Here is a 13,729-nt window from a genome sequence, read left to right as displayed (position 1 = left end):
TGCGACAGAAGACTCCAAACAAACAACCAAGCAAAAATCCTACCAGTCCACATTGTAGGCGAGGAGGGCGCAAGCAGCTCAGACGTGCAGAGAATAAACCGGTAAGTTTCAGACAAAATGGAGGTTAGGCTGAAGCTAAATGCAGACACAGCATATAGTGTATAGCATATAGCATATATAGCCACGCAGAGATGTCAGCAATATGGCAAAAGAAATACCATCAAAATCACTAGTCTTAGCAAAATCAATATTCTAGTTACCGGCGAGCAGCGGCGACCAGTCCCGCCAGCGTTCACTCAACCGGAAGTGATCAATCAATCATGTTGAACAATGGCAACTATAAACTTCAAAAGGCAGAAGCAAGCCTAGTGTTAGGGTTGTCCAACTGTTTCAGATAATATGGTGTCCTAAAATGGGGGAACCATGTATAAAATGTTTTGTGATTTCTGCATGGTGTGAGCAAAATGTATGCAAATACCCTTAAATGAAAGTCTGCAATGTGCACTTTAATTATGTCTGAAATGTTTGACTTGTAATTTTAATCTCTGGAGCCAGAGGGATAAATCAAGGAAAAAATGTCTTTGTCCCAAACATTACGAAGGGCACTGTATATACTGTATTACTTCCAATGAAGGACATATTTCTTTTATATGTTTACAAACATAATATTAGGGTGCTTCTTAAATTCAAGGTATTTTATTTATCATACCTAATATTTTTTGAAATCATAGTTTTTTGGGTAAGATGTGCCCGTGTAAAGCCAAATACAAACAGGTGATTCCCCATGGATTATACAAAAGGGAAAAAGGGTTAAAGTACAGTGAGCCTGTGCTAGCCTCAGAAGCAGCAGATTCTGCCTGTTAAACAGAAGTCCACTGAAAAGAGGGGAAACCATAACAGTAAATCTGTCTGCCTTAATATTCATACATTATGGTGCATTTATTTGCAATTCTTCTCGTATATCTCAGTTTTTTTTTTTTACTTCAGAACCTGACTTTAAAAAGAGATTTTCATCCTAAATTTGAGGGTGTCTTAAATGGGAAACAGTAGATATCAATCACCAGTTAATTCTATTAGTTATCATTTGCATAATATTAAAGGATTGTTAGTACAATGTCCACAGAAATAGCATTTCTAGTTGACTATATATAATTAATTTCTTTATGTTTTGTTTAGGAAAGTTTAAAGGTTCTGACACTTGCAGTCCTTCTGTCAGTTCCACCAACAGAGAACACACAATGGTCCAAAAAGTCGACCCTTATCTTCGTCAATACCTCCAAGACTGTAAAGATGTGGCTTATGAATTAAGTCAACAACTTTCACAGATACAATGCAGTCCACAGTTCTTGGCAGAAAGTGATAACACAATATTGATTAAAATGAGCAGTGGGGAAAATAGTTGCTCTGAAAATGTTGAAAGTATATTTAAAAGTATGGCAAAGAAATACGAATGCCATGTTGAAGTGGATCCTAGAAAACGACAGATTCTTATGAAAATGCCGCATCTTATAAAAAAGCCTCTCCAAGTCTACAATGAACCTACCCAGAGAACCACCGTTATTGTTGGTCCAATTGCAGACATCTATGAACTTTTAACTGTAGTAGAAGGTGTGGCATCACAAGACAGGCAGGGAGAATCAATGAAAATTCAATTAAGGATGTCAAAACCAAAGTACACCCTTCTTCTTGATTCATTTGAAAGGGCCATGGAAGGGCAAATAAAGATAAGCTTTGATGGCAAGTCTGCTATGTACCTTGAAGGAACCCCTGATGCAGTAAAAAAAGGAGCATGTAAATTTCAAGAGCAATCAAAGAAAATCCTTGAGGAAACCATTGATGTAAAAAGTTTCTTGAAGACTTTCTTGAGATTGAAAAGCACCCAAGACACTCTGGCTACCTTACTCAGTTCTCAAGGTATTGCTGTAACCATGGATATTGACCTTGATGTGACATTTTTTGGACTTTCTATGGAAATGCTGGAAAATGCTAAAAAGATATTACTTACAAAACTATTGCAAGAAGAAGAAAATCTACCAGAAAGCTTCAAAACAACTTCCAAACTGGAAAAACTGAAGAAGTTTGTTCAAGAAACAGAAGATCAAATAAACAAGGTGACTACAAAAGTCAAAATTCAGGAGGTTGCCCAGTGGCAGAGAATTTGTGTGGCAGGCTTTACAGAAAATGTCAGATATGTAATCAAAACTCTTAAGGACTATTTTGATAATAATGCCTTGACAACACTAGAAGTTCCTTTACAGTTTCCTCAGGTAGCTAGTTGTTTTCATGACCTTCTAAATTATAAAGATCTGCAGTTTAGTGGTGTTGAATTGCAAATTGTTGAAACGATTCCTCTCAAAGTCAATATTACTGGACCTCAACAGCTAGCCTCTAATGTTCAAAGATCCATTGAAAAAGCTTTGCGCTCAGTGATTGTAGAGGTTCTTGTCATCTCGAAGCCTGGGGCTTACAAGTACTTCAGTGAGTGTGGAAGGACATACATTTCACTGTTCAGCAAAAATTGCAAATGTGTAATTGAGCTTAAAGAAAGCACTAGCATCAAAGAACTGAACTCAAGTGAAACACAAAGGGACTTATGTGGCTTTGAGCTGGAAACAGGCCTAGTGCTTTCACTTCGACAAGGTGATATAACTAAACAAAAAGTAGATGTTATTGTAAATGCAGCTAATGAGCTGTTAAGTCATGGTAAAGGTGTAGCTAGTGCCATTAGCAAAGCTGGAGGCTCTGAATTTCAAAGGGAATGCTCTGAACTGGTAAAACGCCAAGGGCAAATAAAGACTGGCACAGCGGTGCTGACAAATGCATGGAAATTACCTTGTAAAGCAGTCATTCATGCTGTTGGTCCAAACTGGAATGAGGAAAAGGATGTGAACAGAGTGAAACAGTTGCTTGGATCAGCCATTAAGGATGCATTGGAAATTGCAGAGAAAGGGGGCTTTCAGACCATGGCTATACCCTGTGTGTCCTGCGGAAGATATAATGTGCCAATAGAAATTGGTGCAGAATGTGTTATTTCAACAGTGAGAAACTTTGCCATAATACCCCGCAAGGTGCGTTCAATAACAATTGTTGATATCAACAGAGATACACTGGGGAAGTTCCAGGGTGCTTGCCATAAGCTTCTAGGAAAAGGAGGAGCTGCTTCAAATCAGAATTTCAAAGATGAAAAAGCATCAGATGTTCAAATGTCCACAGATGACGTTACAAACTCAAACCTGCAAGTTGAAGTTGTTTTGGGAAGTCTGGAAAACCAGAAGGTAAGTAGAAACATGCAAAGAGTATTTTCAAAAGAACTGTTGTCTACAGCATATATTTTGCACAAGTACCTCTTATTTATGAATTGTTTTTGTCATGTTTATTGTGCTACTTTTCAAGATCCAGTTTATTGAAATGCTATTTAAGTTATATGAACAACAATATTCAGTTTGTAAGATTTGAAAGCTACATCATTGTTCTGCCACATTGCTCGTTCTTGTTGCTCAACTAAAGCTATGAATTTGAAATGCATTGACTGATAACAAATGTTTATATAGAGTGCGTTTACATGCACGCACAAAACCCAGATAAGGTGGACTATTTGGTTAAGGAAGAAAACTGGTTTCTTAAAAAAAATGTTTACAAGCGCAGTCCACTTACGGAGTTTTCCCTTGACAAAACGATCCAATGTCATTAAAATAAGCTAAAAAAAAATCATTAAACAGGATCGTCGGCTGTCATGAATCCAAAAACAAGCCAGAGTCCCTTGAGATTATGCTGCTGAGCTTAGCATCATACGTTCAGCTCATCAACATAAATGTAACAATTTCTGAAATAATGACACAGATTATTTCAACAAGGAGACGGAACAATGTGATCACCCGAGCATTTTAATCTTTGTGGATGTTGACGCCGTTTTCTGCCCCTGGCTAAGTTAATGAGTAAAATGATCACTTACAAGTTTGAATTTAATAGGTTGTCATATGTTCATATTATATAATATTTAAAAATTGGTAATGAAAACATTTTGTGCTCATAAGAATTACTTATGAATACTTTGAAATCTCCAGTTTTTCTTGGTCTTTTTTTTGTCCGGAGTCTCCTGACTCACTGTTCGAATGGATTTGATGTCTAGTTATAGAAGACGTCACACTTTTTTGGGGTTTCCCCATATTTTTGAACCTCTTCACCAGCTAAAATCCTCATTTCCAGGCCATTTTGGACCATATTTTGTGCAGGAAATGACACCCTTATGATAAAGAGTAACCCAATAGGTGACTTTAGCAAACATTATCAGAGATATCTGAAGTTGTGCATGCCACATAAACTGACCACCCTCTAATGGAATACGAGGAGTCAAAGTTTCTCTTTACTGGTGGTCTTATCCCTCTAAGAGCCACTCCTGGAAGGTTAAACATAAGCATGTCGGGTATTGCTTTAGACTATTTCAATGTCAGTAATAACAAATACAATGTTATTTTATTTTTTTTATCTTTAGCTGGGAATCTATCCCAATATGGACATTTATCAGAGTGTGAAAAGGGACAAATTTGTATTGCAATCAAGAATATATAGACTTTGAACATTTAAATTGAAGCAAACATTTTATTATTTGAAATATTTGACTCAACTATTAGTTTTTTTATTATTCTACTTCATAAGCTAGATCATTACATATCTTATGAACATCCTAATTCAGATTTTTTTTGTTTCCTGAAAACCTGCCAAACTGCAAATGTGTGATAATAAATGAATCCATTTATCTGCTGTCTTTAAATCAAGATATTATGCTTTTCTTTAGTAGGTTAATTTTTGATTTGTGACTGACTGATTTTGTAACTATTTTGATGTTTTTTAATATTTGTATTCTAATAGGCAGATGCTTTGGTTGTTCCACTTCCGCATACATTGGATATAAATACCACTAAAGTTTCCAAGAATTTAATTGAACGAGCTGGAAAACAATTAATAAACAGATTTGATGACTCAACCAAAAATAAAAAAATTAGTCCTGGGGATGTGGTACCAGTACAGGAAGTACCAAACCTTGAATGTATCCAAGTCCTTTATTTAGTGTGCCTCAAATGGGACGGAGCTCAAGGGAAGGCTTTAGAGGTAAGCTTCTCATATTACAAAACGTGAAGAAAAAAATCAAAAGTAATAGCTATATTGTATATTATAAGGATTTATTATCCTACTGCCAATATCCTGCAATGCTGTCATAACAAAAGCAAGTTAGTAATGTATACCAATGTAGATTCTTATATATTCCATATACTAACTTATAAAGCTCTTGTCTTGGCAGAATATTTTTAAAAGGGACATTTTTATATCAATTTTCCTGCCTGATTAGTGAACAAAGGTTTTTCATTCTTTTTCTATTATTCTTTGAATACAGTATTATCTTATTTACACTTGGCAATGTCATCCTAAGAAAGCTGTGACTAAAAAAATATCTCTATTTGTGTTAAGTGCCTTTAAAAACTCCACCTCACCTTTTAGCTGCAAGACCATGCACTGAACACTTCTTAGTCAATTAATTGTCTGTCCAGAGCAGGGATATCCAACTCCTGTTCTGGGGCTTCATGCATATTCAAAAAAGGAGAATGAAATGTGCATACGCAATTTTCCACACAAACATTGTGATTTATAAAAGAAAATGTGATGGGAAACATGAGTGTATTTTCTGAAAATCTGACCCATGTGTATGCAACATTTCGGAGAAACTGGGATATGAGGACACCCCTGATCAAGTGTGCAAATGCAGGCAAACAACTAAATGATGATTTGCAAACACAATAAATCATACAATCAATCCTTTATTATTATGTGCGTTGATGTGGCAACCAGGGTGGCACGGTGGTGCAGTTGTAGCGCTGCTGCCTCGCAGTTAAGAGACCCAGGTTCACTTCCCAGGTCCTCCCTGTGTGGAGTTTGCATGTTCTCCCCGTGGATGGATGTGGCAAACATGTTACACCTCAAAAACAATGAATAGGATACACAGATTGTATTCGCTCTCTCATCCGGGTTGCCTTTTTGTCATTTCAGGGCCTCCTATCTGGGTAAGAAATCTTACCAACTCGCTGCTGGGTGCCTGTCCTTTCCGTGTGTCACCTACGCATAACATGTTGCTGCCAACATAAAAAGGCAATTTGCACCAGTGTCAGTTTTCCTAATGTAATCTGAGCACTTTACTGCACTTATATTACAACAAGGGCACCAAGTGAGAATGAAGCTGCTTTTGTTAACTGTAAGCAGTTACACTGTAATAACATAAAAGTCATCTGTGATGACAAGATAAGAATGACAATAGTCAAGAGTGCTCTGGCATAACGGCACATAAAAAAGCATCTCCAATTACAAATGCCATTCGCAGATCAAAATCATGAGCATAGAGGTGTTTTTCCCTTCTCTCCTTTGCACACACACTCTGCCGGTGACCTTTTTTTAATTTCAGACATGGTGTGGCTGGAGCTCATGTCATTTACAACAGCAGTAATATGTAGCCATTCAATAAATCTGTGCTTGTTGTTGGCACCTGCGCTTGGGCCAACAAACAAAGGTTCTTTGTGTGCCTCTAATTTAGAGATGAGATGATCTATCTCACACCACTGGATGTGTCACATAGCCACACTATCAGCCAATGAAGGTCTACAGCATGGTGACTGCATATGTATGAGGTTCATTAGCATGGCTGATATTTGGTCGTTTCAGGGGGAACTGGGTGAGATTTGAAGCATATTCATGAATGCAAATTTACAAGACAATTGTTATTTATAAAGCTTAAATTATGCAGAAATGTGCACACACCAGGTTTTGTAAATCTGCTTTTTTTTTTTTTTTAGTGTATGCATTTTTTTGTTTTTGGTATACACAGATTTTCACATTAGAAATCACACAAAGTTTTATAAATGAGGCCCCTGGAGCAATACTGGGGCTGCAGATTTGTATCTTAACCCTTTTCCTAATTAACCAATATTTGCTGTCCTTTGACTCTTTTGCCTTATTTTAATTGACTTGCTTTTTAAGAATAACAGTGATAGAATGAACAATTGTATGCACTGTTAAAATCCAAATAAGTCAGACTTGGACATATAAAGAGTTGCAAAACAAGCATGAAAAAAGTCACAGAAATGACCAAAAATTTTACATATGAAAAACTACATTACAATTATAAAAATCAAGAAAAAGTAATAGCATTAGAAAAAATCGTAATACAAATAGAAGTTATATTTGTAAACACAGACAAATAATTAGCAAGAAAATTAAGTAAATAATGAAATATAGTCACATCTAGACAAGTGAAAAATATAAAACTGAGTACAGTACTGTGTAGACAAAAATAAAAAATACGAGCAATTAATCTGATATACAGCATAAAAAACAAAAATGTTCACAGAGATTTGATGAATGGAACACACAGAAGTCAGGTGAGTTAGTGAATAAAAATCTGGATAGTAAACTGAAGTGAATTCCACTGCATGTCATTGTCTTTCGTCTAATGTAGTTCAGACCAGGATACGTGGCTGGTAAAACTAATCAGAGTTCATTCGCAAACTAGAGAACACATTTCAAGGACCAGCTCTTCATTAGACCATCTATTAATGTGTGAAAAGCTGAGTATGAATTGAAAGGTAAACCAAGGATACTTGATTTCTTGCTAATGACACTAACACAGGAACTACCACAGTACATACTTTGTAATTTACATGTACAAATTGGTAATATTTTGAGGCGTATTGCTTACTATTGACACCAAACTCATGAATATACTCAGATTGATAGAAAAGATGCAGCCAACACCAAAGGTTAATTGAATTATCTGTTTTTGATGTTCTATAAAACTGTCTTAACTTTTTTTAAATTTTCTTTGTTTTCCCCATTTGAAGTATCATTTTCATGACTATTTTTATGTCATGCTTAAATAGTTTTTGTTTTTCTCCTTATTGCTCTTGTTTATTTCAAGTTTATTGTCTTTTTAAGCAGTGAATAATCACTTTAGTGATGATTGTCAGCATATTTTCACTGTTGTTTATCAAAATGCTTTATATTTTATCTAAAGTGCTGCATCAGAATATAGTAAAAAAAAACCTTTAAAAACATTTTAAATTGTATCTCTGTTTATTTGTATCTTATTGTTCTGTAAACAGGTTTCCATTTTGTATGTAGAACATACAACACTTCATCCTTCCCCTTTCACTGAGCTTGTGTGTGGTATAAAAGCTAAACTAAAGAACAAAGGTCACAACAAGTCACTTTGAAAGATTCCTTGCTTGACAGGAATCTTCCCCATTATGTTGTGTTGTTTTATTCATATCTCTGTCTCTGTGTGACTTCACAAACCTGTTTAACCAGTCCTTAACTTAGATACAAGCTATTAAAATAAAAAAAACTCTCTCTCTCTCTCTCTCTCTCTCTCTCTCTCTATATATATATATATATATATATATATATATATATATATATATATATATATATATATATATATATATATATATATATATATATATATATATATATATATATATATATATATATAAAGACGCTAGGGGTCAAGCCTTTTAATAATCCTATTCTTAAACAGCACCCTTTCAGCACCACAGCCACAATATTACTGGCAATAAACTCAATAATTCAATACTCTTTTCTTTCTCTTTCATCTCCACACCTCCCAGCAAGCGTTATCCACCTCCTCCCAACTCTGGCTTACTTGCTGGGTCTTTAGTAGTCCTTTATATAGTGTGATAAGAAGGGACAAGAGACATGGCAAAGTTTGGGGCAGCCACCTGTATAATTCAGTATCCTGGCTGCAAAAATAAATGCTTTTTAGTTTTAGTCCAGTTAACAAGACAGAGTCCAAAACAGAACTGAATTCCAGGGAAAAGGTGTGAGGCTTTATAGGACGTCTGGGGGAAGTGATGTCATCCTTGGGGCCAGGACCAGAAGTGATGTCTTCCTCGGGGCCGGAAGTGGGGTGTCCCGAGTCGAGGCGGTGGCTTCTGGTAGGATTTCCCGGGAAAGGTCTGCAGGGAACTTAGAAAGAGTGCCATTGCACCCCGCCACCCCCTGGGCAGATGTATTACCATTCATCTCCAAGCCCTTCAGCTGCCTCCTATTCACACGCGTGTGACAATAGTTCCTGACCTGGAAATGCTTCTGTTCTTCCTCCCAGATGACCTGCCAGCACTTCCTGGTCAACTGGAGTATTCAGGTTCTTCTAATCAGCCCAGAAGTACTTTGAGGCTTCCGTCCTCGTGACTACCTAGTACTTCCAGGCTATAGGGAAAGCATGACTCCCAAGGTCATTCGACAGCTACCACTGGCAGCACCCAAGGCACCCAACATGGCTGAAAAACCCGATTCCAACTAACATTTTGGGGGAGGCAGTGTCGACAAGCAGCTGCCTTCCCCCATCTTTCCATTTTAGGTTGAATTGCTCGCTGTCTCTCACAATATATATATTGTCATTGAAGAATATTTAGAAATCCTCTCCTAGAAATAGTTTTTGTTTCATCTAAAAACTGTTCTTCATGTATTTTTAGATTCTTAAAAAAACCTTCCAAGATTGCTTGGAACACTGCCATCTCAATGCTCTACAATCAGCTGCCATACCTGTGATTGGTCCAGGAAAGATCCTGGGTTTTCCACATGATGTTGCCATCAAAGCTTTGCTAGAGGAAATCAGCCGATTTGAGAAGGTCTGTCCCAGTTGGTTAAAAAAAGTGAGAATTGTAATTCATCCTGATGATAAAGTGTCTTCAAAGGTAAGTTTGATATCAAATGTGCAGCATAAAAGAATTAAAAAAAAAAAATTAAATTAGCAGTTTTCTTTTAATTAAAATAATTTGTAGGACAGTGGAAAGTATGTAAAAAAACTTACAAACAGATTGCTCAGACTTGAACCAAACTCACCTTAAATGATTTTTCCAGGGGTTTTCAGTTGTAGTCTTTATTTACGTAATCTTAAGAAGGTGGAGGCAGTCATTGGTGTGCTCCCCTGACGCTGATCACCTGGTGTGACATTGCCAATTACTGAGTCCAACTAGTCTGTGACTTGCTACAATAAAATCAAACAGGTTTGATTTTGTCTTTAGTCACAGGGGTGGGCTCTATTTGCAAGAGAGCAGACACCCAATGAATACTCATCCTCTAAGCACAATGTGATAAGAAATAAGGAAAGCACATGTTTTGAACCTTGTAAGCAGAAGAGATGGTTGTCTTTCAGATGTCTTGTGTTTTATGTACTAAAACAGAATGGAAGAAAAGAAAAATAAGGACAGAAACTGTGGCTGAACTCTCTGTACTTGTTAACCTTTAACCTTTTATACAGTGCCTCTTCCATCAGGCAGCACAGTTGTTTTGGACCTCACAAACAGAAGAAAAGCTCATCTGTCTGATATTTCATGATTTACATATCATAACAGAAGGAAAAAAATAATTAAAAGGCCATAGTTATTAATACTTCATACAGCAATGTCATTGCACTGAAAGATCGGTGCTCAATTGGTAAATGTGACATGGGCAGCAATTTTCAGTTCTGTAATTTGACATGGTGCAGTGATGAGATAAGCAAGTGTGTCTGGCAAATCTGACTTAAACCACAACAAAAAGTTGCATAATGTGACATTGGCTTTAAAAAACTGTACAGATGTTTATTAAAACAAACCAATACCAAATACAGTATAGACAATCCTAATGAAAAAGTACAACCCTTCCCCTTGTTATCCTCCCATTCACCCTCCTCCTAGTCTTTTGGGGTATACATTTTTTGTGTGTGGGTTACAATGATTGAGCTCATCAAGGAGAAAGAAGAAACACTATCAACACAGCAGATTACACTTCTCAGGGGACACTGTTTCAGTTTTAATCCAGGGCAATCTTTTATCCAGTACTGCACCACATCTGCCAGATGTTGGCACTTCATATTATTGTTTCCAGATGTCCCATTAATCCTTGTTGCTAAAGGATCAGAGAGAGTAGGAATGTTATACAATCATCAAGAAGCTGTAGATTCCCAATCACAAGGGCAAAAAAAATAAGACAAAAATTGTCCTAAGTAAAAATAACCTTTGTTATAAAGAACTGAGAGGAACACAGAGGGGCAATGTCTAGCAACAAAAACACGAGGTAATAGAGATATGTTGATAGAAACCCAAGAAGACACAAAGAGAGCAGCAACCGGAAGAAAGGGTAGCATCAGTGAGATGTTCCCAAGACAGGAAAAGAGATGCCCGGTTCGCTAGTTTGACAAGAAGAGAGAGAGAGAGATCAGCTTCATAGAGAATCATCTTGGAAGGGTCAGGTATGGTCTCTGTACTGATCTGAACTGGATATTTTAAAGATTCCTGACAGAAAGGGTAATATTTTTAAAATTAAGCGGTCATGAAAGTAGAAGGGGTACGGAGAAATCACATTCCCATGTAGACAATATGAGATGATAGGCTTCATGCTGTCTTGCATAAAGGCTTGCCACAGACCATGGGTTGTACATTTCAGCAAAAGGTTGTAAAACAAGCACCAATGAAAATGGGATATTCTAGGCTTTAATGACCACTCTACAGTAGTGGAAGTAGTGGAGCCTCATGGACTGAAATGTGCAGGGAACAGAATTGTCTAAAATATGTGCAAGCCAGAGATGCCTCATTTCAACCATTTTGGATAAGTTATGGCCTTATTTCTCATAGTCCCAAACTTATAAAATTGAATTATGTTGATGCCACTGTAGATATAGCCCTAATTGTCTCTTCACTTACAACAAAATATCAAGTACTTAAATAATCACTGACCAAGATGCAATACCTGAGACTTTACTTTTGCAGAAGTGAAGTGGACAGACAATATGGATCTAGGGGTAGAAGTTTTACTTTCATTAGGTAGCCAGGAGGATGGGATGGGAGTGTAGGAGCAAAATTTCAAGGTGCTACTGCATAAACACTCAGTGACAGAACTCCATGTCTGGAAGAGATATTCCCTCTAAACTTCTTGCTGTTTTGTTTGCAATGAAATAATGCCAAACAGTAACCATTTAACTGTAGAAGAACTTGATGTGTTCATTTTTGCTAGGTGATTTTTTGGAGGGATTGGAACTACATTTCTTGCTAACATTATTAAAGCACATAAGGTATTATAAGAGAGCATAGTACTCTTAATTTAAAACATCATTGAGAAGAAGTGAAGAAACCACAAAAAGAATACAAGAGAAGATTAAAGGACTCTTTAATGAGGCCGTTCTAACACAGAACCATCAACTGTGCTTCTTTTGTGCAAGCTTAGCTCCAAATGAGCAGACTATCTGTAGGTGCCAAGAACTCTGATGGTGAAAAACGTAAAAATACATCCCCTCAAATAATTTGGAAAACAAGAAAGAAACATACTCAAATGAAAGTCATCATCAAAAGCATCATGTCTATTGGATATTCATTGAACTAGATAGCAATCTCTATATATAAAAATGCAACGTCTTTCTGTCTATCTATCTGTCCACTTTTCACAAGAGAATTTACTTAACGGATTTTTCTATAATTTGCTTGAACATTCCGGTTGATTTTAAGACTTCTCTCATTGCACTAATTATCATAGTTTGCTTGCAGGAGCGATTATTTTGCTCCAATCCGAGGCAGTGGCTGCTGGCTGATGGGAGGGAGAAGCATGAATGGGGAGCCAGGCAGGGCCCTCCTCACTCACGCGCCAGCCTCCGTTCGATTCGCTCTACCTCTAGCCACATTTTGGAGTGGACTTTGCCTCCACTTGGCTAGTGATACCTCTTTGTTTATTGATTTTTAAAGTTTGTCCTGTTTCACTACTATATGGGCGGAGCCACAGGGGATGGCTAGTTATATATAAAATAAAGTATTTTTTTGGGGGAGATAAAATTTTAATAATTTATATTCAATAATTTTGATAATTATTTTAACTTTGATTCAATTACCAGGTAATTTTTAAAAATAGAAAAATGTGTAAAATTATGTTTTCACATAGTATATAAAGAAATGCAAATTATAAAGCAGTATGCTTACTATTAATGTATGCAGAGTTGTAAAAAAGGCAAAGTAAAATTTAATTTTGATTGTTTGGTAAATTTCTTAATTTGTTATTAAAGTTTTTTGCTTGTTGCAGGCAGACATAATTAAGTAATATAATGGTATTCTGTTCATGGTTGATTCTTTACACCTTTTACTACCAAAACATGTGAGACCAGTAGGGGGCACTGCAGCACCTTCAAACCCCAAACACAATCACAAGGATGCAAGAGCCAGTACAATAAAAAAGTTTTATTTCCACAATTACCTTACAAAAGGCTTCTTATACATTATGGGCTCACTCTTCTGTCTGTTTTTCCTCCACCCCTCCCAGGCAAGTGTTGTCCAGCTCCTCTTCCGACTCCCACTCGCTTGGATGAGTTCAATTGGTTTCCTTTATCTTAGACTTGGGAGCACTCCCAGGGCTAGGGCATAGTCCACTCAAAGCTCTTCTACATTGAGCAGAAAACTCAGAGAGTAGGGATCACAAATTTCCACAGCACCCTCTGGTGGCACCTCCAGAACCCAACAAGGCTGCCCCCATGGGACTACAGTTCCCAGGATGCCTAAGTGGGTGTCCATACTGGTAGCAGTGCCACCTAACGTGTCAGGGAGTATGTAGCCCTGACTGGTTGTATCCCCTGATCCTTCTATCGTGCTGGCCTCCTGGTCAGGTATTATTCTTTGATCCAACCTTACCGGGACACCAGAGTACC

General features: G+C 37.0%; 1 protein-coding gene across 1 annotated transcript in view; it reads left to right on the top strand.

Moving 5' to 3' along the window:
* Positions 1-13,128, top strand: part of LOC120540149 (protein mono-ADP-ribosyltransferase PARP14-like) — a 34,122-nt gene extending 20,994 nt beyond the window's left edge. The window contains exons 4-7 of the mRNA XM_039771059.1: positions 1,177-3,275; positions 4,870-5,109; positions 9,537-9,776; positions 13,111-13,128. Of these exons, the coding sequence (XP_039626993.1) occupies positions 1,177-3,275; positions 4,870-5,109; positions 9,537-9,776; positions 13,111-13,128 (2,597 nt within the window). The remainder of the gene's footprint in view (positions 1-1,176; positions 3,276-4,869; positions 5,110-9,536; positions 9,777-13,110) is intronic.
* The last annotated feature ends 601 nt before the right edge of the window (positions 13,129-13,729 follow it).

The sequence above is a fragment of the Polypterus senegalus genome, chromosome 1 (assembly GCF_016835505.1).
Source record: "Polypterus senegalus isolate Bchr_013 chromosome 1, ASM1683550v1, whole genome shotgun sequence".
Classification (NCBI taxonomy): Eukaryota; Metazoa; Chordata; class Cladistia; order Polypteriformes; family Polypteridae; genus Polypterus; species Polypterus senegalus.
This window is presented reverse-complemented; position numbering and strand designations above follow the sequence as displayed.